Here is a 26,801-nt window from a genome sequence, read left to right on the forward strand (position 1 = left end):
TAAAAACAACCTGAGAAATCTTTTTCTATCAAATTCTTATCAACTCTTCTCTGCAACATAGGTTAATATTACAAAAAAAATTTTATATACTTTCATTTTCTACCTCAACAGAGCCTGAATAATCATATCTCAAAAGCTCCATAGCGATCACATATGTTGAAGTACACTCGACAGCTTTCTACTTGCTGAACTTGACATCTATCTTCCTCAAGCACCGATGATCTACATTTATCTCAGCGTAAATTTTACCTTTCAATGACAATAAAATGAGACTGTTTTATCACCAAGAGGAGAAATTCTGAGATGCTGAAGCTGCAGCTCTCTCTCCTGGTGAAGTATCAAATCTGAAAAAACAATTTTTGTTAGTAGTAAAAATCTGAAATAGTACAGTGCAAGTTGTCTAAAACTTCGTTTGGGACAACTTTCTTAGTGCTGATTAAAACAATTTTTTTGTACAATGATCTTTTAAACAAAAATAATTATTAAAAAGTTGCTTTATAAAGCAATATGAAAGCTTTCTCAACCAAAGCCTTAGTTTTGGCTTTAGACTAAAACTTTGTTTGGGACAATTTTTTTGCTACTTTATAAAACTGATTTTTAATACAAAAATTTTTAATTCAAGAAATTTTTGTACAAAAAAACCATTTTAGAAAGCAACAAAGTTGTCTCAAACAAAGCCTAAGCCTTGTTTAGGACTCGGATTATATTTAATTATCATGGTAATTTGAAAGCAAAATTTTTATGTCTAATTATCATGTTGAATTTGACTCTTAACATTATACAATAGAGGAAAATAATTCATATAACCAACCCACATAGTAGGATAAAAGCTTGATGTTGCTGTTGTCGTTAGTAATTAGAGAATAAAATTCTCAAATTTCAACAATCCAATCTACCAGGATCTTGATATTAAGCGGGTGGAAGAAAAATCCAAGGTTCAAAAATTTAACCAAGATCTAAGAAAGAGTTCGACTATGATAATGCAAATCATGAAATTAAATTAAATTATTTAAATACCATAATATTTATAATAATGATAATACATAATACATAAAGATGAAACATGTCATAAAAAATATTAAATTTCAACTGTCTCTGCTATAGAATTTTAAATCACATCGATCAAACGCTTCCAACTTAAGAATTGAGAGATTTGACTGCCAATTTTTACTGGTTAATTTTGGCACTTCGCAAAGCTGCAAATCAGTTTTGTCATCCAATTGAACCGATTTGAGCACCGATTCAACCACCTGATTTGATCAGGATTTCACAAACATGCACTCTACTGTGGATAATGAGAGTTAATTCTATGTTTTAAAGATTGTTTGATGATCTAGATTTGAAAATTTTATGGCCCAATCTGTATTGTTGGAAAATTATTCTGTGCGGACGCCGAACGTCATCTCGGCGTCCGTCCGGAGACCAACCAGAATGTGTCACATCACCTCTTCGCTCGGTACCGTGGCTTGGTACGGGTCGGTATAGCTCAGTACCGCAGCTTGGTATTGCCGACGTAGTTGCACTTGATTCACCTCCGGACGTTGGGCTGCGTACGACATCCGCACAGGATAATTTCTAGCATTGTTTATTGGTTTTTTAGAAAATTGTTGCAAAGACAACCCGTATTTGGTTAAGAAAAAGCTTAAACTTCATTTTTTTACTTTTACTTACAAAAATTTGCTAAAAATGGAGTGAAACTGCTTGTATTTTTTTTTTTTTAACTCTTCTCAACCACTTACATGATAAGGAGTCCCAATCAAACCAGCCTTATGCTGATACTCTGAATGTCTCTTCAGCCCTGCTGCGTCCTGTGGGGTAAAAAATAAATTGAAATAGTTAATACTGACAATGAGATCAATGAATTTTCAGAGAAATAATAAATGCTAATCGAAACACCATTTCCAAGAAATTTTATTTACAGGACAGATTTGGTGATGAATGGAATACAGAATGCTTGGAAATATTTATGGGACATTTAATATATCTGAAGCTCTGATTTAACTATGACAGGCCTAGTTAATTGATTAAATCATATAGACTACATCTGACATTTTATTTACTGTTTCTCATCCCGTCAATCACTTTTTTTTTTCTTTTAATGAGAAAGCATTGCCTTAAGTCAGTGAAAATTCCGGTTAACCTAACATGCAACCCACACCAAATTACACAGGACAACACTTAAGACTTTCACTACTTCCCAAGGGATTTGAATCAGGGACCTAGGCTTTACCTAGCTGACTCTTCACCACCCGGACAAACAACGGTAGGTGTCAACCACTCATTCACTTGGGCATCAAGAAGGCAATAGTATAAATGGCTAAGAAAATGGCATAGGTTTAATAACGTACACAGAATTGAAAAATAAAATTGATGACACAAACATAGTTAGCAAAAAGATTTTGATATTAAACTGATTATAAATAAAGACACTATAAATATAGTCAATTCTTGATGAAAAAAAGGACAAATTATGATAATCTATATTGGGTAAAGAAAGGATAATTATTGTTAGGAACTTAAATAGAAATATAAGGGCATCTCTAATGGAAAAATTCATCTTTTATTTCAAAATACAATAACAATCATATTAAATAGTAAGTCAGCTCCAACTAAACTCTATATCTTAACATTAAAAAAAAAATATTCGGTACATATTCTTTCTCATCTCTTTCTTTAATCATTTTAGAATGATTTTCTAAATTAAAAAAAAAAAACCGTTTGTGATCAGTGCAACTGTTCACGTCACGAAAATGAGGCTGAAATTTAAGTTCGAGTGGAGATGACAGCGAACAACAAACAATTGTTTCAAGTTCGGTTGTAGATGTACTAAGTTCTAATAGATATAGCCATGAGAAGCTTCATGGTGTGAAATTTGAGATAAAAAATGTGACAATAGATGTTATGCTTGATTCATCAGTAGTATATGACAATATAACAGTTAACAACTACTTAAAAACAAATATCACATAACTTCTTTTAAAAGTGAAGTGACAAAATCATCCATAGACTTGACGAAAAAAATAAATCTTATGCAATGATTTTAGAGTGATTTAGGAAAACATTGACCAAGCAACATTGAACACATTTGAATAAAAGAGACAATTGTCTCAAGATAAATACCACGAGCTTCAAACATAATAAATTTTTAATCTTAAATGTGTTCTAAATAAAATAAAATTAGAATTATATAGCTCAGCCAAACTTAAAGTGAATTCATATGACTTGTTCAATTAAAAGATATATATATATATATATATATATATATGTATTATTTTCTTAATTTCATTTTTATTTGATTTTATCATCTCTAACTAAGATTTTATTATCATAAAAGTTTTACCTTGAGAAACAATCAAGAGTTCTAATAAACAATCCATTGTTAAGGAGCCTAGTAAAAATGATGAGGTATATTATAAAGTAATCTTAAAAAATATAGAGTTGATTTTAAGGAAAATGCATGAAAGTAAAAAATTTGAAAAGATCAAATAACAATAAGATTTGCAGATTTATCATTAGAGTTATTTAATTAACAAATATTAACAATGAAATATCATAGACTACCAGTATGCATATGATAGGAAAGCATACATTTACGAACCAATATGAAAAAAATAAAGGAAATGTTCAGAATTGTAGTACTTAGAGATTTAAGCTTGTCATTCATGCAAGTTTTGGTAGAGTAATGAAAAATGATATTGGATAACAAAATGGAAGAATCAATTTGAATTTATGCTAGGAAAGTCCATTATGAACAAACTTTATTCAACGGTAATTAATGAAAAAATATAGAAGGAAAAAAAGATTATTTGTGGTAATATTAAGAAAGCATATAATTGAGTATCATGGTAATTCATTTGGAGCGCATTAGGATAAAAAAAGTATACATCATAGGCATGTTGATGATATCAAAAAGTTATAGGATGGAACATTGATTACAATTAAAATTAATTGTCAACTAACCAATAAATTTTTTATCATAGTAGATTTTCTTCAAGTATCACCAATAAGTATGTATACGATTGTAGATTATTAACATGATAGCAAAGGAAATTCAAACTAAGGTACATTGACGTATTGATAGGGGGCTTTGTTTAATTTGTTTGCTTGAATATAATTCCAATAAATGCAAGTGCACATGTCGATCAAATAATAAGTATATGAGAAAGTGTCGATCACACGAGGAAATATTGTGCTACACATAAATGTTCTAGTACCATCTACTCAAACTACGGTATTTATCCAACAAAATGTAATCATCGGTAATCTCTATCTCTAATATAGAGGAGTCTGCTTAAGAAAACTTAGGGTATTCACTGTCACCAGTCCAAAACACATCTAAAGATGCATATGTTCTGATTCACAGTCAAAATATAAATTAGAGCATATCCATCCTCAGATCTCTATCGAGCTTATAAGGATATTGGACTTCCTATAATTATTAAATCTTCATAGACCTAAGAATACGAAATATCATATATCTAAGGAATAAGGATGCAAGCATTCCATCTCAATTATCCTAATTGTTCCAGCATTCCTCTGCCGAGACAATGTATCACACCATATGTTAATTTTATACATGGTTATTGCATAAATTAAATGAAGAGTGAGTGTTATTAAAAAAACCCATTCATACGCTAAACACAAGTCTACATTAGGAATTAGAAAGGTTTTCACAGCATCAATTCAAAATTATGAGTTTAGCCGGCCATTGAATAAAAATTGAACACCACAAATTCTATTACTTGCTCAAGAAAGAAAGTACAAGTAGAGAAGATGAAGAAAACATCACCCGAAATGAAGAATCTCAAACAGATCCCGCGGATGGACCCTTTTCAAAGTGAATTTCCCCTTACAATTTTGATATCCGCACTCCTTTCCTCTACAATTGATTTGTTGCTCACTATAATATTGACCGACCACTCCAGAAGATGTATCTCACTATTCTCTGGTCTCTATCAGACTCTCCTCTAGATTTCTCTAAAAATCTCCCACAAAAAAAAGACAGAAAAACTATTTATACTTAATACAAAAATGGACTCGAGCCTCGTAGTGCACAAGGTAGGGCTGCAGGTTTGAATATAACTAAGCATGTCAAAACTTGACTCGACCCGAAAACTGACCTAAACCCAACCCGAAAAAGGCCGGGTTCGGGTCACCCGTTTATCAAACAGGTCGAGTTCGGGTTTAATAACTTGACCGGATTTAAAATCGGGTCGGGTTGACCCGAGAACCCGACTAAAACCCAACTTCAAACCAAATTTAATTAAACCCTACGTATAAATCTGTGATGCATGGTTTGGGTTGTTCGCTCGTTCACTCGTTTAGTCGCTATCAGTTCTCTCTCGACTCTCGTTCTCAAGTTATCGAGTGCCCGTTTAGGGTTTTGGATGGTTGTCGCTCTTACTCACTTCCTCTTGACTCTCATCGTCGTCGGGTCGTGCCTACAGGCTATATCTCGCAGCCTCCATTCTTGTCGTCGTCGGTTTAGTAGTTATTCGTATCCAAATTTCACTATCACTTTGCCTATTTCAATCATTCAAGGGTTTTCTGAATTTAGTGTTTTTTGAATTTAGGGTTTCGTCTATTTAGGAATTTTTTAGTATTATGATTTTTTTGTTTTAGGGTTTAGGGTTAATATATTATGCTCTATTAGTCTTTGCCTCTTTAGCTCTTTGTTGTAGCAATCATTTAGGTCAAAATCATAAAAACCATGAATTGTTGGAACCATGATCTGTGAATTGTTGGCTTATGTTTTTGTCAGTATATTATGCTTTCTTTATGCAATATACAATTAATCAACAATACAATGTTGTGGTTGTGGTTGTGGTTGTGGTTGCAATATGCAATTAAATTGTATACGAGATTTTCATTGTATGTTAAAGCCTTAAATCTAAAATAGCAAAAATTTCAAAAAATTAAGAAAAAAAGGTAGGCGGGTCATTTCGGGATGACCCAAAGTTCGAATTCCCGACCTATTTTCCTAATCGGATTGGGTCAGCTGGTTGCGAGTCGAGTTCGGGTCTGAAGACCCATTTTGATGCCCTTGAATATGACCTAGCGCCTCAATGATGCTTACATTGCTCTGCAGGTGACCCGGTGCAGTTGTTGACTAAACCGATGCGACTTTTGGTAGAATCAGGGCAACGCTTTTTTTCCTTAACTATTCTGTAGCGACACTACAAAAGATTAGCATTGCGACGCTTGATTGTGCTTTCCAGCGTTGCAGTGATTCATAGTTTGGGGCTCCAGCGTTGAATTATTTGCAATTTTCCTGAGACTCTAATACTGTAATATTCACTTTCAACATTGCGATGCTATCCTTTGATCCGCTGGAAAACTGACTTCAGAGAAATTTTCCTGAGACTCAGGCACTGTAATGTTCAAAATCGGAGTCAGGGCGTCGAAGACGCTACGGCACTAATAGTGGTGGCGCTGCAACACTTGTTCTAAATTTTGCAAATTTTGTTTTGTTTCCTTAGACATTCCTGTGAAAACCCTTAAGTGAAAAGAAATTAAAGTCTTAAACATTGAAACGCCTTTTGGAGTAATGATTGAAATTTTATTAAGAAATTTAGCAGTTATGCGTGCTCATCCGAAGAAATCCTGGGATAGATAATCTCTTGAGAGTAACACTAACAGAACAAAATCGTGAGGCCTTTAGACCAAAGCGGACAATATCTTTATAGCTAAGAGTTTGGGAGATTACAAAATGATATCAAAGCAATACACCAACCAAAAGCTGGAAAATAAGTGTTATACAAGACAAAGTGCTACATCATGGGAGTCACCTCTTGAACCCTGTATGGGAGAAAGTGTTACAAGGCGGAAGTGATCACTTGAACTTGTAGGGGCCACCTCAAGAATTCTATATGTCTGGTAGATAATTTTAGAATAAAGATAATGACAAGGACATCAGTTACTTAAGTAGGGGAAATTGTGAAACCCCTTAAATAAAAAGAAGCTAAACTCTTAAACATCTAGGCGCCTTTTAGTGTAATTGTTGGAATTTCATAAGAAACTCCGCAGTTAAGTGTGCTCATCTTGGAGAAATCTTGAGATGGGTGACCTCATAGGAAGTTATATTAACAGGACAAAACCGTGAGTCCCTTAGGTTAAAGTGGACAATATATCAATAGTTAAGAGTTTGAGCTACTACAACTCCTACATAACATCAACTAAAACACACATCTTTACTAGAATTAACTAAATAAAATACAACATAATTTTCAATTAACATATACGCTTATTGTAAATGATAATGAGGCGATGAGGACAACGCTCAGAGATTCAGACACATGTACCGGCGACGAAATCGTAGATCGACAGCTACGATTCAGTGTATTTACTTTTGACGCTTTATGTTTTATCTAGTTGTATGCATGATGTTTTATTTAGTTTTTGTTATTTTTCTGCTTTTACCCTTATGGGGAATATCTTGTCATTGTAGCCCGGAGGACATGTTTGTACTTTTCTTTTCATGTTGAGAGGCATATATATAGTGGCCCATTGTGTTGTAAAAGGATGATGAATGTTTTAATGAAATTTTATTTGCTTTTCTTCATCTTGCATGAGAGCTAGAGAGAAGGGAGAGAGCTCAAAGTGAGCAAGTGCAAGGCCCACCAGTCGTTGGAAGAGTCCTCAACTCGTGGTTTTTCATTTATCTTCGTCTTCTCCACCTCTTTCCTCCTTCCCACCCGTCGGCCTTCATAACCCCCACCACCGTCCAAGCTCACCACATAATTCCACCTCCCCAAGCCCACCGTCAACTTAACCCCACCAACCCAAGCCCAAACCCACCGGCTCCACCACCCGTCCCCACCCAAGCCCAAACCCATCGCTGGCCCACCCAATGAATTCCCTCATTATGATGATTTCAATCATCATAACTCCCCTCTTAATTTAGTTCCAATAGAAAGGAAAGTAATTACCACAATTTGAAATTTGAAATTTGAAATTCAAATTTCAACTTTCCTTATTTGCAAATCCTAATTAGGAAAGTACTTAAATCCAAATTGATTTGAAATTCAAATTGAGGTGGATTTCATAATAACTTTCCTAATTCCTATGTGCTGATTTGGAAGCTCACAAATTGCTCCCACAACTCCCTCTCGCTTCTCTTGAACCCACCGGCCCCATTAATGGGCTCTCCCATTGTCTTTCCTATTGAGGCTTCAATCCTAATTGAATTTGAATTTGATTTTCAATTTGATTCCTTCCAAATCTAATTAAATCTGAAATTTATTTCATATTTACTAAAATCTTCTTTCAAACCTTAGCCCCTCTCCCCTCTTCAAGCCGCCGGCCCCTCTCCCTCCTACTCAAGCCCCCGGTTTCCCTCCCCACCACCATCTCTCTCCTTCTTCCTCCTTCTTGTGTCCCCTCCTCATGCGTATGATGAATGGCCGATCCCAAGGTTGATCACGGTTTCAACTACAAAGATCGTGGGGAGATCGACATTATTCTCTCTCCTTTCTACGATCCTGATTGGGAATACGACGAGACTGTGGAAAGATACATTAAGCGCATCCTCTACTGCTTAGAGGAAACGATCGACCTCCAAAAACCCAAGACGCCTTGGCTTCTCGTTGGGAGATCTACCCCTTCTCCGTCCGTGGCTACCTCTCCATCAACAAAGACCTTCGGTACTATCTTTCTAGTGGCAGTTTCTCTCATCGTATGCTTCATCTTCAACCGCTAAGCCTAAGAGTGATTGAGTGAGTAGGAACTCTAAGTGACCATGTCTTGATGTTACGCTTTGGATTCTTGTTTAGTTGCTATTAGAACTACTATTTAAATTTTGTTGTTATTGCAATTGTCTTGCTAACCTCTTGTACCGGATTACCATTACTTAATCTTCCAATAGAAAGTTCTAAGAATTTAACTTGATTGAAGCATGAGTTACTAATTAGCAATGTACTAATTCTATCTTATTTGTCACAATTCCAAAGCAACTCTTCGCATGTTTGTCTTACATCCTAAGGCCTTTGTTGAAATAAGTAAAAGGTCGAAACATGTAATGATGATGATGATAATTTATGTGTAAGTGTTGCCTGAATAAATATTAAAGCAGTCAATTAAATGATTAGGTAGCTAGTTAAGAGCATTTGAATCTTCATATCTAGAAAGTTCTTTAGTCCTAAACCCGATATAGTCCTTTTTATTAGGTGTGACATCCATACGTGATCAGCATTCTTTCCTTGAGAAGCATACCTCTTTTCTTTATCTTATTCCTGAAGCTCCTTTTCCGGCTAAATGCATTCTCCTGAAAAGCATTGAAAAAAGAAAAGCTCTACCTATTAGAAGATTGTTCCAAGTAGACGCAGTAAAGCAACATGGAGGGCAGTAAAGCTGCGCTTTTAATCTTTGTTTCATGCTTCAGAGCGCTTGGAATGTGCGGCTGAGAGTTTGTTTGGAGCGGTGGCAGTAACTTTACAGAAATTATGTTACTTTTTTTTCTGCGGCTAATCTGCAGAAGTTTGGCAGGAAAGTGACTGGCCACAGAGACATCAAATGCGGCCCCCAACAGCAGAAAGTGCACCACTATGCACAGTCCATCACCCCAAACAAACACTAAGCCTACTTAAGCTTAGTTTGGGACGGCATTTTTACTGCTTCTTAAAATAATTTTCTAGCAGAAAAATTATAATTTTTGTACAAAAAAACTGCTTTAAGAAGCAGTAAAAAAGCCGCCCCAAACGAAGCCTCATAAAGCGACTTAAATATAATTGCTAGATAGTAACAATACTGATTCAGTAACTACATATTAGTATGGTAGGGATCAATTCTTGGACGATTTAAAAAGTATATGTAATGAAAGATTACCACAGGCTGGCCTGTTTCCACCGCCAGATGCACAGAAGCTACAAGATCTTTATTTGAATATGTATATAAGCTCGTGACAATCCCAGATTGACCAGCTCTAGCTGTTCGACCAATTCTGTGTAAAAAGTCTACAGCAGAGCTTGCAAACTCAGCCTAAATTTTCAAAGTAAAAAAATATGAGCAAAATGACATTATTTCAAAACCAAATATGCAAGACGTTATTCTTGTCGAGGAACAAAAAATAAAACAAGACTTTCAATTTGCATGTGAAATGCAAATCATGAAGCTCGATTAATCTACATTACAATGAGAATACCTCATGCTAGTGCCAATGGCTTCTTAAGGAGAAAGAAAGGACAGAATTTATGTTTTATGGTATGCAATTTCTCATCTATTACAGTTCTAGATATTCATATTCCTTAACAGCAACTAGCAAATATCATTTGTACTTAAATTGTGCAACCCTCTTTATCGTACTTCATATTAAAAAACAAAATGGAAACGAAACTACGGAAAATGAAGTGTATCAGGCTAGCCCATTGGTCTTGTTCCACGTCTAAAATGACTCTCTTCCAAATCCTTATTTTTTTCCTGGGTATTTTCTCCTCCCACAAATTTACTCTTTATTTCTGGCTTCGTCTTCTCATATAAGATCTTTCAAATAATGATCATTTTTTATGCTTCTTGGATTTTTGCAGCTGCTGCAACTGTTACTCCATGAAGTATAGTTCAGATTTTTACTACGCTGAAATAATAGTGCAAGAAGTTAGCTTTATTTTTTTTAAAGCTATATAACATCATTAAATTGAGGGTAGCAAAAATATGACATTCTAGAAGAATTCTAGCATGTCAATTGATCCTTGAACTGAGGTTTTACTATTAAATTTTTGAAATTTTCATTGTAATTGTTGAGAGAAAAAGGTTTGGTCTTTAGTCAGTTGGAAGGAAGGACTCCTACTTATAATAGAAGAAATAATATTATATCACAGAGGACCACTAGCCATTTTATGAATAATTTTCTTGGATAAATGATAACGTTAACACTCCAACTCAAGCTAAAGCATATATATCAGTAAAGTTTAGTTTGTTCCATAATTCTGCAACTAAAATGGGCTCAAAGCATTGAAGTATATCTGCAAACTACTCTGATTTGAAACATGACTAATAATTTTTTTAATAGCACATCACAAATAAAGTGATAGTCAACCTTAATGTGTTTGGTTTTTTCATAAAATACTTAAGTATTGGTAATATAGACAGCCACATGATTATCACAATATAAGACAATAAGTTATGTAATCTAAAAATAAAATTCCTCTGGAAGTGTTTTAACCCGAATCATATCATGTGTAGAGTGCCACAGTCTTGTGCTATGCCTTAGCACTAACCCAGATTCTACTTTGTTGTGGATAAATTTAATGCTAAAAAGTATTTGGTACTATCCAGCTCCTTGGTCAAAAAAATTATTTTGAAGTAGTTTTTTTACCATAGTTAACTCTTCTTGATCACTCCCTGTGAGAAGAATATTGCTAATAGACAACCGAGATAATAGACCTTGAGGATGTGACGCTGATGAAGATGTGATCTATTGTGTTAATATGAAGGTTGACCTCAACAAGCCTAGAAGATTACTCTATATAAATAGCTTCAGCAAGGTCAGCTTCAGCAAGGTCAATGTAGAGGAAGGCATTATTAGAATCCATTTGAAGTAATGAGTAACCTTAATTGATAGCAAAAGAATTTAAAATTCAAACAAAATTAAGTTTACAACTAGGGAGACCAGGCAAGCTTTTTCCGATCAAACTAGATTCATCATGATGAAATTTGATGGCATACTTATAGGAATACTTTCAGAAATTAAAAGATCTTGGCTGAAATTTGGAATTTCAGCAATATAAAAGCAGAAATTGAGAGAAATTTGGAGGCAAAACACTAAGCAAACTTGATAATTGATGAAAGATAGAAGAAAACAAACAAGATACCATGGATCTTCAATTCGAGAGGAAAATCTGGCTCTCCCAATCTCTAGCCGGCGGCTAGAGTCCGGCAGCTAGAGTCCAAGCAACCAAAGATAAAATAAAATTCAGCCAACACATAACATAACCCTAACCCTAACACTTTCCCCCCTATTTAGATAATATTAATATAATGATAATTACTAAATAGCCCCTCTCAAATTAATTCCCTCCTAAACCGCCCCCTCCTTTTTTAAATTTGCATTCATATTATGGGCCCCACAAGGGGGCCTACAACTTGCTTGATCCAACTGGAATACACTATAGGCCGGCCCTAGTGCTAGGCCGGCTGGACCGGTCTAAATATACCTTCCTCTGAAAGAATCACCTTGTCATCAAGGTGAAAAGATGAAAATTGATGCTCAAACCTCTCATATGGCTCCTAGGAGGCATCATAGTCTGGTAAGTTCTTCCATTTTATTAAAACCTCCTGGTCCCTTCGTCTCCTTGTTAGAACCCTCTCAACTTCAGTGGTTCTACTAACACCTCTAAATTCTTTGTCAATGTCACATGTAACTCTGAGCTAGCTGCATGATCCCCAATGACTCTCTTTAGTTGGGTAGATGTATAGTAGTGGTAGGTGGCAATCACAAGCAGTACGCCACTGCTCCAAGCCTCTCCAATACCTCATATTAGCCAAGTAACTTAAGGCCAGCTTCTCATTCCTCATGTTGGCGACCGTCCTCTATCTGTGGGGATACAAATTTAAGAACACCCTCTCCCTCACTTTGAACTAGATATCCTTCTGGTGTCCATCTGTCTGCTTCTTCAATAGGTGCCTCTTCAATTCCTCCAACACCCTATCTCTTTCCTCCAAATACTGATATACTGAAGAGACTGCTATACTCCTCTGCCCAAAATACACCAAGTGTGGAGGGTCTCTTTCATATAACACTTTGAAAGGAGTCATATGGGAGCTCAAATTATATAAACTGTTGTATCAGTACTCTGCCCATGCTAGCCACTTGACTCACAGCCGAGGTGTCTTTGAAGCGAAACACCGCAGGTAAATCTCCAAACCCCTATTCACTACCTCTGTTTGTCTATCTGTCTGAGGGTGGTAAGTGGTGATCCTTTTTAGAACTGTGCCATGCAATTTGAATAACTCTCCAAAAATAGCTGAGGAACAACTTATCCCGATCAAAAACTATCGAGTCAGGGACCCCATATAATTTGACCACCCTCTACTAAATGTTGTTGCCACTGTCACAATCGTGTAAGGGTGTCGTAAGGGAATGAAATGAGCTTATTTTTTTAACCTGTCAACCACCACTAGAATCATTGTAAACCCCTCAGATCGAGGTTGCTCATCTATGAAATCCATGATGACCTCCTCCCATACTCTGTATGAAAGAGCTATGGGTTGAAGTAATCCCTCTAGAGCCATAGCCATGTACTTACTTCTCTGACATATCTCACACCTAAACACAATCTCCTCCACATCCCTATGAAATGGCTTCATTATAGCACTTTGATTCATCACTATCTATCAGCAATATATAGTACAAGGGACGATAATACCTTTGTACTGGCCTTGAGATTCTGTTTGATCTCCTTATTTCAGTAACAGGAGTTTGGGGTACTCTTTATGCTTTATCAATTTTATCTTCTTGATTATCATCATCCTCAATTTCAACATATTTGCAAGAATCTTCATGAGTCTCATTTTTAACCCCATACATTTCACTTTCATTGAATTTGACATCCATGCTCCTAATGAACTTCTGATTATGATAATCCCAAAATTTGTAGCCAAATTCAACTAAGCCATATTCATTGGATGTACACTTAATTGATTTTGGATCAATCTTACTCATAGATCTTTCATCTATATGAACATAGGATAAACAACAAAAAACTTTGAGGTGAGATATACTAACCTCCTTTCCATTCTAGGCTTCCTCAGGTAATCCCTCATTCAGAGGAATTGAAGGACCACGATTGATCAAATAAAATGGATAATTCACTGCCTCCGCCCAAAACAATTTGGGTAGACCTGCAAGTAACCTCATGCTTCAAGCATGCTTAGGGATAGTTCTATTCATGCGCTCTGCAACACTATTATGCTGCGGTGTTCTTAGAATAGTGAACTCATGCTTGATTCCATTCAAATCACAATACCCCTTGAACTCCTTATCATGATACTCGTCATCATTATCTGATATGAGACACTTGAGCTTCAGACCAGTCTCAAGCTCAACCATGGCCTTCCACTTCTTGAAAACATCAAACACATTTGACTTAAGTTTTAAAAAGTACATCCATACTTTCCTACTATGATTATCAATAAATGTGACAAAATACAAAGATCCTCCTATTGAAGTAACTAGAGTAAGACCCCATACATCAGTATGCACTAACTAAAACTTCTTTGACTTGACCTTTGAACCAATATTTGAAAAACTCACCCTATATTGCTTGTCATATACACAGTCTTTACAAAAATCTAAATATATAGATTTTAAACCATGAAGCTTTCCTTTAGTAAGAAGTGGATGCATACATTTCTTACTCATATGGCCAAGCCTTCGATGCCAAAGCCCTCCATCAACATCTGAATCTACTACAATAGAATATGCTCTTCTATTGATAACATAAATGGTGCCTTCAATACTGCCACGAGCAATAACCATAGCCCCTTTTGTCACCAATGATGTCACATGGCCTGAGTTTATAAGCTGACTCGCAGAAACTAAACTCCACTTCAGACAAGGAACGTGACTAACATTCTTGAGTCTCCAAATTGAACCATCCGACATCCTGATATCAACATCTCCTTGTCCAATAATGTTGCAGGGCTTGTTATCCCCGAGATACATTTTAATCAAATCACATTGAGTATAGTTCTTGAATGCCTCTTTGTTAGGACTTGCATGAAAAGAAGCACCTGAATCTATCACCCAAATTCAAAATTGTCCATAGATAAAATCATAGAATCTCGCTGACATTCTTCTGTAGATATATTTGCATAATGATTTTTGTCTTGACCTCCACCAGTTCCCTTCTTTGAAATTGTACAGTCCTTCAAGTGATCCTTCTTTTGATAGCTCCAACACACAACTTTCCCTCTACCTGAAGTAGACTTTCCTCTCTTGGATTTAGATCTCCCTCTATTTGGACTTCTCTTTAAATCCCTTCCTCTTGCTACACATTCAAATCATAATTTAAAAATTCACAATTCACCGTTCGCCCTCCTGCGAACCTTTCATTAAGCAATAACCGCATAATTTCCTCAAAGTTCAACTTTGAACTTCTCGAAGAGTTACTCATAGCAGTAACAAGCTCATCCCAGCTTTCTGGCAATGAAAATAACAACAACAATGCCCTCACCTCATCATCAAAATTGATGCCAACTAAACACAATTGTGTCACGACCCGACCCGGCTAACCCGAATTAACGAGGCGGGAGCAGACAATCGTACGAAAAACATTATAACATAAACATAATCATTTCATATTAACATTTTATAACAAAATATGAATATCCTTAACTCATCAAATAAGAAAGAGCTACTAACAAAACATCAATACCATAATTGTCCCAAATTGTTTCTTCTCACACAACTACTAAAAACTAAAATCATCAACAGTTACATAAGCTCCCACAAACTACACAGATACAAATCAAAGACTCAACATAAAACATAAAACATAAAAACCTTTATTCTTCACGAGGTCCTCTACGACGGTAAGTATAATGTCGTCTCCTAGCCATTACTTCTTCATTATTTCTCCTGAAAAATATTTTCAAACGTAGGATGAGTTTACTCGCTTAACAGGTAATTCATAACTCAATTAATTTCATAAGTAACATATAACAAAAACTTTTATAAATGAAATCAATTCATATCATTTTGCAGATCATAACATTTAAATTTTCAATCATACTTTCATTTTCCTTTCTTTAACGTTCCATTCTTTCATTCTTTACTTTCACAATTTTCATATGCAAATCAAATGCAAATATGTTTCTGTTAAATGTATACATCCGTCCTGGAAGTACCAGTGTTTGTATTGATCATATACATAGTCAAATTTTGGTCATTTCCTTTATCATTTGATTCTGAAGAACCCCATTACCATTTAGTTTTTGCAAGCTTATTTACCATTTGGCTTCGTAGAACCCCATCACTATTTGTTTGACACTTTCGGATCAACATGCAAATGAAATCATTATTTAATTTAAATCATTCAATCATGCTCAATTGTTCTTCTTAAGCTTCATATATTTTCATGCTCAAGTGTTTTTCTTATGCTTCATATGCTTTCATATATATGCTTTCCAATTAATGCATAATATAGAAATATGAAATCGCAGGATATTATTTAAATAATTGAATATAAAGCATGAATTAAAAGTAAAATAAACACATAAAACTTCATTTAAGCATAAAAATATAAGCACTTATGAATTTAAATGAGGTATAAATACCTACCTTAACGACTTCAAAATAGAATTCTACGACGTACGACGTCGCTCCGACACTTGTCGTTTATCTAAACAGTAAATACCTAATATTGCACATAAGATCCAAATCACATAACAAAATACTTAATTTATTTAAATATAATTAGCATTTTTGGATTTATAAAAAATCCTACATTTTGACTCTATTTTTTATTAGTTTTGTCTTATTATCACATCAAACTCTCTCCTAAACCTAATTTAATAATTAGGTTAATTATTTTCGGATTTAATAAATTAGGAAATTACAAAAAATGATATTTTTCACCAAAAATCAAATTTTTTTGTCATAAAATCATTCCTAATGCTTTTATAAACAACTTTTGTAAAAGCACTTTATAGAAATTAAGTTTTAGTAAAAAACCCTAATTTTTCGTTTTCCAAAAATTTCTCCAAAACTTCGATTATTTTGTTAAATCATCTCTCTTAATCATTACCTACCAATTTCGTAAAGAAAATTAAAAGAAAATGCATTTTCTAGAAAAACCCTAGAAATTTCATCTTAAAAAATCTTAAGATAGAGAGGGATTCATTTCAAACGAATCATACATTTAGATTCCCCTCGTCGCCCTCTTCGATTTGAACTAAATTCTTCACCGAAAAATCACCACCAGAGAGCCCGTCACCGAGCCCTAGCCGTCCGTCCGCCGGCCACTTGTCCGCTTGTTCCGCTTGGTTAGGCGTGAAATGAAAGGGGGAAGGGCCGGTTTCCTCTATTTAGGAAAATAGTTATTGCCAATATACCATACTACCCTCACTAACATATGCGATTCAATACTTAATAGGGATATTTTCGGTATTAAGAAACTTCAAACATTTTTACTTCCAAAATACTTGAAATTAACTACAAAATCTATACATCAAAATTATCAGAATTTTGCGTATAATTTTATAAAATTATTTTCGTCGAATTCTGTTAACTTTGATTTTTCACTTAAGTTCAGGCTCGACGCATCGAAATGCGTGCGACGACCTACGATCGTAACTTTCGGGTTTTACAATTGATTCATCACAATATTCAGATTATTCAGGTGTTCTGCCATTATGGAGTTGTCCAACATCTTCATATTGAATAAATGCTTCATTAAGAACACTTTGTTTAAGACCAATGGCTTCTCCAGCATCTTAGTCACTGCAGCCATAAGATCAACTGTAGTCTTCTCATTTACAATGATGAATGCAATATATGAGGAAAGTGAAAGTCGTATCAAACATAGTGTAGTTTAGTCAAGAACCTCTCATTCCTCATAGTCATAAAATATGTCTTCTTGGTGATTCCTTCCAATGGTAAATACAACTTCTTCTGATACAACAAATTTTAATTTGTATCCTCTAGAATGTGAAGTTTGAACCATTGAACTTTTCAATCTTGTACCTTGCTTCATCCGCCATTACTCCCACTCAATATGAAGAACCTCGCTATGATACCAGTTGTTGGGAAGAGATAAGGAGTAAACACCACGATGACGAAACAAGCAAGAAAGTAAAAACAACGGAAAAGTAAAGGACATCGGGATTTAACGTGGAAAAACTCAAAATAGGGAAAAAAACTCATGGAGCCACACCACACCAAGATATCCACTATGAAGATTAGGAGAAATAAGTACATATCTCTCTTCTCTCTCACTCTCTCCTTGTTTCTCTTCTCACATGCACTGTTCTCACACTTGCCCTAACTAAAAATACAAGAGAAAGCCAAGTAAAATGACTCTAAGGGACACAACCCCTCAGAAAATGAGAAAGAAAACTATCGAGTCCATCTCGCAGCGTTGTGGCGCCAGTTTGGGGCTACGACGCTTAGTTTCTGTTTATAATGCTGCAACGCTCAAACACTCAGCGTTGTAGTACTCGGTCTTTATCTTGATCCCCTGCGACACCATATCTCGACCGTTGTGATGCTCTGCTCTCTAACGTTCAGCACTAGGGCGCTCGAGAATACAGTGCAAGGGGGAGGGGGGCGCTCGGGTACACAACGCTTGGGCGTTGTACGGAAGAAAAACATTCTGTTTGCAAATCACCCGAACCCAAGCTGGGGGTAAACCCCTGCACCCCCTAGGGTGCACGACAAGATTTAAGGCCCAAGACAACAAAATAACAAGATTGATTAACACAATCATATTCCACACATAACACAGCAAAGTGGAAGATGGAGGATTTTTGCTGAAGGTTGTGATAGGGGCTAGCTGGAAGGAGGAAAGCTGATCATAAGGAAGAAGAGGGGGAAAGTTAGGTTTGTGCAACAAGAGCACCTTTGATAGGCTTCTTGAAGGATCAACTAGATTAGGCACCTTTATAGTAGGTGTGAACTCCCAAAGAAAGAGAAGAGTATGAGAAGAAAGGGGAAACTAGAAATTCTATTTCATAATCCTTTTGTTTACAACTAGAGAGATATTTTTAATGTTTGGGTAGACCAACAAATTACTACAGACTCGATATACCTAAAATAAAAAAATTAGACTACTGTTTTATAATACATGTGAACCCATATTATTTATGTTGCCAAAACAATATTGTTGTCATGTGGCATATTTTTATTCATTCTTCTTTAGTAGACTTTTATAATTGTTGGTTGTTCCATCTTGTTTGTAACCTATTATGTGTATTTGGATTGAACAATTTTCAGATCCAAAATAGCATGCTGATGTTTAACATGTTTCCACAGTTCATCTTGGAACAACCTTACAATCTTTGCAAAAAATAATAATAATATCACCAAATCATTGTTTAGATATAACCAAGTGGCATCAGTTAATCATTTCTTGTACTAAATGTATTAGTTTTCAACTTCTAGAATGTTAATTTACAAAGGTAATCTATCTGATCGCATTACTTGATCTAAGCTTTTAAAATTTAAACCGTTATTAAATCTCTAGAAAGTATATCTTGCTTAAAGGGTTGATCTGGAGCAACAATTAGGCCACATCTAGTGTGCTCAAGTGTAGTGTAGACAGACTGCATAAATCAAAGAAAACCCACATAAATGTGAGCCACATGCACTGGATACTCCTTTGCATATTACAAGCCATGAGATTTTAAGGAACCAACATTTTTGGCAGTAACTTCTATTAAATAAAATCATCACAGAACGAGTGAACCATTAAATGATCTAATGTATGCATACCTACTCCATTTTGGCAAGAAATCAATACTCTCGGTCAGGTTTGGTGTTTATTGGAGTTCATGGCACATTATTAAGGAATCAATTACCTGAATAACATGTGAAACATTCGGTATGTCCAGACCACGAGCTGCAGCATCCGTGCAAACAAGCACCCCACCATTTTCCCGAAAATCTATCAAATTATTGGTTCGCTCCTCAAGGGAACTCTCACTGTGGTAAGAAGAACATTTGATTTCAGCCATACGAAATATTTTAGCAACCGACTCAGCAGCAGCAACTGTATTAGTGAACACCATGGTCCGACAAACATCATCATTGAAGCTTCCATGTTTTTTCCCATAACAGGATCTTACGGCCTTCAGAAGAGCATCTACCTGAGTATCAGTAGTAACTTCTATCCATCTTTGTTCCAATCTACAGGAGGAAAAAAAAAGGACGGAAAATGATACAACATTTGGCAACATCAAATTAGTTGAACATGTAAGAATTCTAGCACAAGAATTCAAAGAATCAAAGGATGATGATACTCCTACTAAGTTATTAGAGAAGTATCGCTTGTTTTGTAAACAAACATAACAAGCATTTATCCCACTATGTGAAGTCGGCTATATGAATCTTTTTTCTCTATTATGTCCTATTAAGGGTCAAATTCTTATTTAAATATAACAAAAAAAAAATGTCATTTTTAATACTTTCCAATAACTCTTTTTAGGTTGATCTAAATCTTTCTTAACATAGGCTGACTCTAATACATCTACTCTCATAACAGGGTCATCAGAAACATGGCAGTTTATGTGACCAATCCATCTAATAAGACTCTCTCTAATCATATCTGCTATTGGAGATACTCCAACCTTTTCACGTATATACTTGTTTCGCATTCTATCTCTAAGTGAAAAAAAAAGCCACTCATCCACCTGAAAATTCTCATCTCTGCAACACTTAACTTAATTTTATTCTTCACTTTTAATGCCCAATATTATGCGCCTAAAGTATTGCAAATCTCACCATCTTATAAAATTTTTCATTAAGTTTGAGGGGTATTTTTCTATCACAAAATAGGTCCAATACATTCTTTCACTTCAACTATCTAACTTGAATTCTACAAATAATATCCGCATTTATTTCACCATTGCTCTGAACAATAGTCCTAATTTATCTAAAATGTGCACTCTTTTCAATGACTTGATCACCCATTATTACAATCCCACCAATAGATCTCAAACTACTAAAGTTACACTCCATGTATTCAATTTTATAAACGTAATTATATAATCCATACAATACAACTTTAGTAGGGCCTCAGAAAGTAGAGATCAAAATGTTTTACATACTACACAATTTATACAAATATAACATGAGCATATACAGTCAAATGGCATGGTATCTCAATAAAATATTTCTTAAGGACTTTTGATGGATGCTTCAAGACTTAAATAGATGATCTGCAACCCTGAAGTAATATTGTCATATCACACAAGACAATCCATTTACTCCAAATCACATTTAAGTAGACATGCCTTGTTACATGAAAAAATCTTTATAAGGCGCAAAGTGGGAATAGCTATGATTTGCCAAGGGGTCAAACTGTTTGGTAGTCTTGTTTTGGTCATTAAGAGATGTATATAGCCTCGAAGATATTTCTACCCAATATGTCAATCTAGAGGGATAAAGGCTTAAAGTTTCTGTTGTTGGTGAATGTCAATCTAGAGGTTTATCAGAACCATTTCATTGCTCTTTCACACCTCTTTCAAAGAAAAAAAAAGTATCTTAATTTTAAAAAATTTAAAGCGGGCATAACTTATTTTAGTGATAAAAGGAATATCAACAGAAATAACCAATATCTAGCAGCTAGAAAATGCAAATACATGATGACTTTGGCACAACATTGGAGAACTAGACCTGCAAATGGGCCCAACTAGCTTGTCAAAATCAGAACTATAACTGTGCTTGGGTATTTTATACAAAATCATCCACTTTTCCACACAGATTCCTACCAGATGCTCTCTACGGGCAAGTCGAAAACTCAAAATCCTTATTGATCGGCTTCAACCAGGAAAAATAAATGTCCGTATAGGCTCAGCCTAGGGTAAGGATCTATGACCCAACATTATATATTCCAAATTTTAATCGACCCAAATGGCCTGTCAATATGGCACAAATTTTATTTAGGGAGGCCGCAAACCAAATCACTCAAAATAGATATCCAAGAAGAGCACTTAAGATCGCAAAAATAAATGATCTGAAAATGTAAATCTAGCTGCATTTTGGTCAGATCATCCGCCATGAGACAGCTGCATAAAGTTAGTAAACAAAAATAGAAAAGAATAAATAAAATGAGTGCAAGCACTCGAATACTTTTTGGAGTAGATTTAACCAGAAACACCTATAAATGGTATGTTAATAGCAAGCATGATTTGCAACATATTCTCGATAATCTGTGTGATCATAGTCATAATAGAATGAACATTTGAATGCATTAAAAGAATAAAGAAAACTCACGTAAAAGCAAAATCAGGAAGTCATTGAAATCAATTAAGTATGACCAGATAAATACCACAGACCTAGGATTGTGTTTATGAAGAAAATTCCCACTGACCCAAATGGCATATGGAAACATTCTTTTCAACACTCCACCAGCAGTTTTCTTACCATTTACAGGAAGGGTGGCAGCGATAAAGATATACTGCTTACTGCGCGCATAAACTTTTCTAACTCTCCGCCAGTCCTTAGCTGGAGACTGAATTTTACTGACACTGGTTATGGAACTTTCAAGATCAAGTACATCATTTTCACTTTCATCATCCTGGTCGCTAGCAAGATGCAGCTGTTCTTCATCTTCAGATCCAAACTTCATTTCATGTTTTTTACTCGCATCCTTCAAAAGATGCTTTTCTGAGCTTTGCATCTGAGACAACAGCTTCTCATCAAAACGTAACATATTTAATATTCGGATAATTTGGTTTTGAAAGCTTCCGCAAAGAAGTAAATCTGCCTCATCAAATACCTGTGACCACAAGACAAATAGTAAGATGTTTATTGTCCTGCAGAACTGCTATATAAGCAGCACTGAAGAATTCATATATAATGAACAAAAGAAGTTACAGGTCTTCAAAGTAGGGAAAATTATTAGGTGCGGACACCGGACAGAGAGAATCATCTGGATTTCTCTGTCTACAGTCAAAGCGCAGCTGCTACAGTAACCGCGTTTTGACTATGCTTTTACTGTAAACAGAGAGAAATCCAGATGATTCTCCCTGTCCGGTGTCCGAACCTAATAATTTCTCTCAAAGGCAAATTATTTCACACCGTAAACTATGCAGTCCATGCATATGGAGGTTGCAGAAGGTTGACAGTAAAAAAGGCAAGACAAATCAAAAGTCAAAACAGAACTAAACATGCAACCAAATCCCCAACTTTTTTCAAAGAAAATGTAATCAAGAGAAACGATTACCACAACTTTTATATTGCGCAAGAAACTATCACGGCGCCTTTCATCCGGGTCAAATGCAAAAAGATAGTTCAAAAGAGAAGCTGGGGTGGATACTAGGATATCGGGCGCAGCTACAGGCCATCCCTATAATCAAGTCACAGTTATTAGAAGTGTAGTTTAACCAAATTAAAAAAAAAAATCAAGCTTGCAATTCATCCATCAAATAAAGTCTAAAAACATAACGAGCAAAATTCCAACAAGATCTGTGATCAAACAAATTATTACAGATTATCATAATCAAATAATCACTTTAAAAGATAAAGGCTTAAGCAGTTGAACTTACTCGCTGCCCGCATACAGCAGCAACTTTCAGGAGTGGTTTACCAGAATCACTTACAAGACAGTCTGCCATCTGAACTACTTGCTCACAAAGCATCACATTTGGGCAAAGGACCAAAGACATTCTGTGAGGTTCAGTAATTTCTTTAGAATTGCTAGTTTCAAGATTACAATCACCGCATAAGTTGTGAATCAAAGGAACCAGGTAGCTATGTGTCTTGCCACTACCGGTTTCTGCGGCAACTATAACATCACTTCCTGTTAGTATGTGTGGTATGGACGAAGCCTGCAAAGCCCAGGGTGGTGTGTTAATTAAGACCCATTCATATAATATAGGAATGGGGAAAAGCATGAAAAACATGGGTGATCTTTATCGCAAGAAGGTAAATACTAAAAGAATTGAGAGCAAGATATGCAAAAAAAAAATGAGACATTTTAGAAAAAGAAGGGGATCCACCTGCACCTAGTATTAAAAAAGAAAAAGAATTGGAGACTTTCAAATGGTTTCATGGTAGGTAGGAGGAAATATGAACAGAAGAGAAAAAAACACTACTAGTTCTTTTAACAGAAAAAAAAAAAGGTGAGAACATATTGACTGATTTTATAGTGTACTAATATTATAATAATCAATCTTGTACTTCACAAAATTAGGTGTGAATATATAATATCAAATGTTTGAGCTTCATTGAGTAATTTATGGTCCCTAGCCCGGTTGAAACAATTTTATTGATAAAAGTTATGATTTACAAACTAGAGAAATCATTTGTATGAGAACCAATATTGAGATGGCAGGAAGAAATGGATGGGATGGTCCCTCAGTCCCTCTCCTGGGAAAAAGGAGAACAAGGAGAACCAAGATTTTAAAAGCCGAATCGAACCAGCTGATTTGACTGGTTCGAACGTGGACCAATCATATGATTAATTCAGTCCATCTAAAAAGCTAATTATACATTGAATCGGAATGAACCGGTCGAAACAACCATTCAAATTGAGAACTGGTAAATCGATCCTGGTTCCTTTGAATCATGAACTATTTAAACTGTATTTAGAATAAAATATTAAATTTAGTAATATATTTTAGTTTTAAACAAGTATTAAATTCCTAAAATAATCATTTGCCAAAGAAACACCAATCAATCATTTCACACAAGATTGTGAAAACCAGACCAAACATAGAATCGGAAGATGTAGATGTTCAACTGAAGTTAAACTAAATGATGCAATAAATATTAAAATTATTAAAATAATATTTAAATGATATAATAATTATGCAATAATGTAAATTTATGACTAAAAAATAAATACAATTCATATTTCATACACAAATAATATATTCAATAATTTTAAATTTAATTACATTTAGCTTAAAATTATTTTACATATAATTTACAAATTTAATATAAACAATTGTTACTTTATGTTATATTTTACACCTACATATATATATATATATATATATATAATTTACAGCATAAAATTGAATATATAAATTCATGTTAGATCATTCGTACTTAAAAAATAATAATAACAACAACAATAACATCGAGCCTTTATCCCACTATGTGGATTATGCAACATGAATCTTTTTTCTCCATGGTTCTTATTAAGAGTCAAATTCTCATGTAAACCTAATAAGACAGTATCATTTCTAATATTTTTTAACCAAGTATTTTTAGTTACAAACTTATATTATAAATAATTATTATATTTTATTATTATCATATAAATATTATTTAATAATTTTAATTTTATTATATCATTATGTTTGAGCCCATTTGAACCATTGAACCTTAAGGGGGTCTGTTTGGTAGAATCTAGGATTTTATTTAAGTTAGGATTTTGTAAATCCTCCAAATCCGGATTACGAAATCCTAGGGGGTTTAAATCCTTGAAAATTGTTTGGTAACATTCATGATAAATCCAGTTAAATCATATGTGTGATGTTTGGCTTGTTCAATATAGGAATTTAAGGCGGTTAAAAGAGTTAACATACATTATTAAGAATAATTAAAGCACGGACAGAAAAGTTTAAATAAAAATATAACAAAACTTATAATACTATATAATTATTTAATTATTATTTATAATATTTTATAATAATTATTTTTATTTTAAGATATATTTAATCCTATTAATTATTTTGAAATAACTAAGTATTTAACTATAAATTTATCAATTATTTAAATATCATTTAATTAATTTCACTTAATTATTAATATTTAAATTAAATTAATTATTCCAACAATTAGAAGTGTCTAGGTTTTACTTTTCCTCTGTATTTCGTTCGTCTTTGTTCCTTCTTGCACCTAATTTTTCACGGAGTTCTCAACGTCGCCGTTCGACTTTGCTCCTTCTACGACATTACCTTCCTGTTGGATTGGAAGTTACGACATTTTTTTTTATCTAAAGCAACAACGGGAGCTCGCTTGCTGTGAAGGTAACTTTCTCCCTTTCGCGCGCTTCTTCGGCCAAAATCCCGTAATCCACCGAACAAAGGATTTCGTAAAATCCGGGATTTACCACGAAAAGAGGGAATTTCCGTCAACCGCGACTTTCATTTACTGTGAGATTTGATTTTGCATTTTAGGTATTTTGGCTGGATTTCGCCCAATCGGCCTAAATCGCATACCGAACGCTAAAACTCTCTTCTTCAGATTCTATGTCCGGTCTGGTTTCAAACTTTAGGAGAATTGGAATCTGTGAGCAGCCTGGATCCAGCCGATGAGGAGGTGGTCGAAGCAGTCCTTCTCCTGGAAGGATAAAGGACCAGGCACCTACAAGAGGCGGCTTAATATGTATCCAAAAAACACCATGGACAATTTTTTACACTGAACCTATAATCTTTTACATCCGGGGATTTCATCTTTGCTTTAATTGTCCAGAATGCATCGAATAAACGGAATAAGGGCTTATTTATACATTTTGTGGAAGGGCATTTCTGCCCTTTAATCGAATCTACCAACTCAAGCTGAAATCAGATGGTAACATCACGCTCAGGTGCCCAGCAACCTTAAGCCTACCAAAATTCAGGCATTAAAAAGTTTAAAACAGCCCTAAGAACTGCAATTCTGTTGGAGGCATAAGTCGAACATTATAAGTGCAATAAAAAGCAGCCAAAAAAAACAACACGAATACCCTAACCCAAAAGACGCTAGAGAAGAAGAGCGAGTTACCTGGACGGCAGAGGCCTGTGAAGGGAAACGCCGGCGAGAGCTCGGATAAGGTGGTCAGAGATACCCAGCGACTTCCAGGAGACACTTCCTCGGCGAAAAGCTTCCTCCTTCGCCCTCCACATCTCTTCGACAGCCTTTAGGCTGAGTGGAGAAGGGTCGCCACCATGCAGTGGCAAACGCATCTGCGTGGAGAGGTGAAGCAGCAGCGCGGCCGAATACGAAGAGGGCCCGCGAGGCCGAAGTAGCCGCTGCGGGAGGTTGAGAAAGATGCGACGGCGCGAGGAGACCATGGCGAAGAGAATGCATGTAGTATTGTGATTGTGCTCGAGGACTGGAGATTGGGCTAGAGTGACGAGAGAGGAGAAGTAGAGATAAAGAGAGCGAGAGGCTAGGTAGACGGTGAGAGGACATCGATGGAGCTAGCAGCTTTGGA

At 35.2% G+C, this 26,801-nt stretch overlaps 1 protein-coding gene across 6 annotated transcripts; it reads right to left on the reverse strand.

The window, feature by feature from the left end:
• LOC110095135 (DEAD-box ATP-dependent RNA helicase 22) lies at nucleotides 1-26,493 on the reverse strand. Of its 6 annotated transcripts, none has more exons than XM_028691869.1 (9): nucleotides 26,369-26,493; nucleotides 23,200-23,481; nucleotides 22,878-23,000; nucleotides 21,988-22,430; nucleotides 19,510-19,837; nucleotides 9,823-9,975; nucleotides 9,211-9,262; nucleotides 1,740-1,808; nucleotides 1-344 (listed from the first exon to the last, which is right to left on the reverse strand). In XM_028691869.1, exons 2-8 carry the CDS (start codon nucleotides 23,317-23,319, stop codon nucleotides 1,768-1,770), a joined length of 1,260 nt encoding a protein of 419 aa, XP_028547702.1. In that variant the 5' UTR covers nucleotides 23,320-23,481; nucleotides 26,369-26,493; the 3' UTR covers nucleotides 1-344; nucleotides 1,740-1,767. The 6 variants fall into 6 exon arrangements, with proteins under 6 accessions (XP_028547702.1, XP_028547701.1, XP_028547699.1 ...); XM_028691868.1 differs by having other exon boundaries at nucleotides 9,197-9,262; XM_028691866.1 differs by lacking the exon at nucleotides 1-344 and adding an exon at nucleotides 788-1,250 and having other exon boundaries at nucleotides 9,197-9,262.
• Between the last annotated feature and the right edge of the window lie 308 nt (nucleotides 26,494-26,801).

This window comes from Dendrobium catenatum, unplaced genomic scaffold (assembly GCF_001605985.2).
Source record: "Dendrobium catenatum unplaced genomic scaffold, ASM160598v2 original_scaffold_76759, whole genome shotgun sequence".
NCBI classification, from domain to species: Eukaryota; Viridiplantae; Streptophyta; class Magnoliopsida; order Asparagales; family Orchidaceae; genus Dendrobium; species Dendrobium catenatum.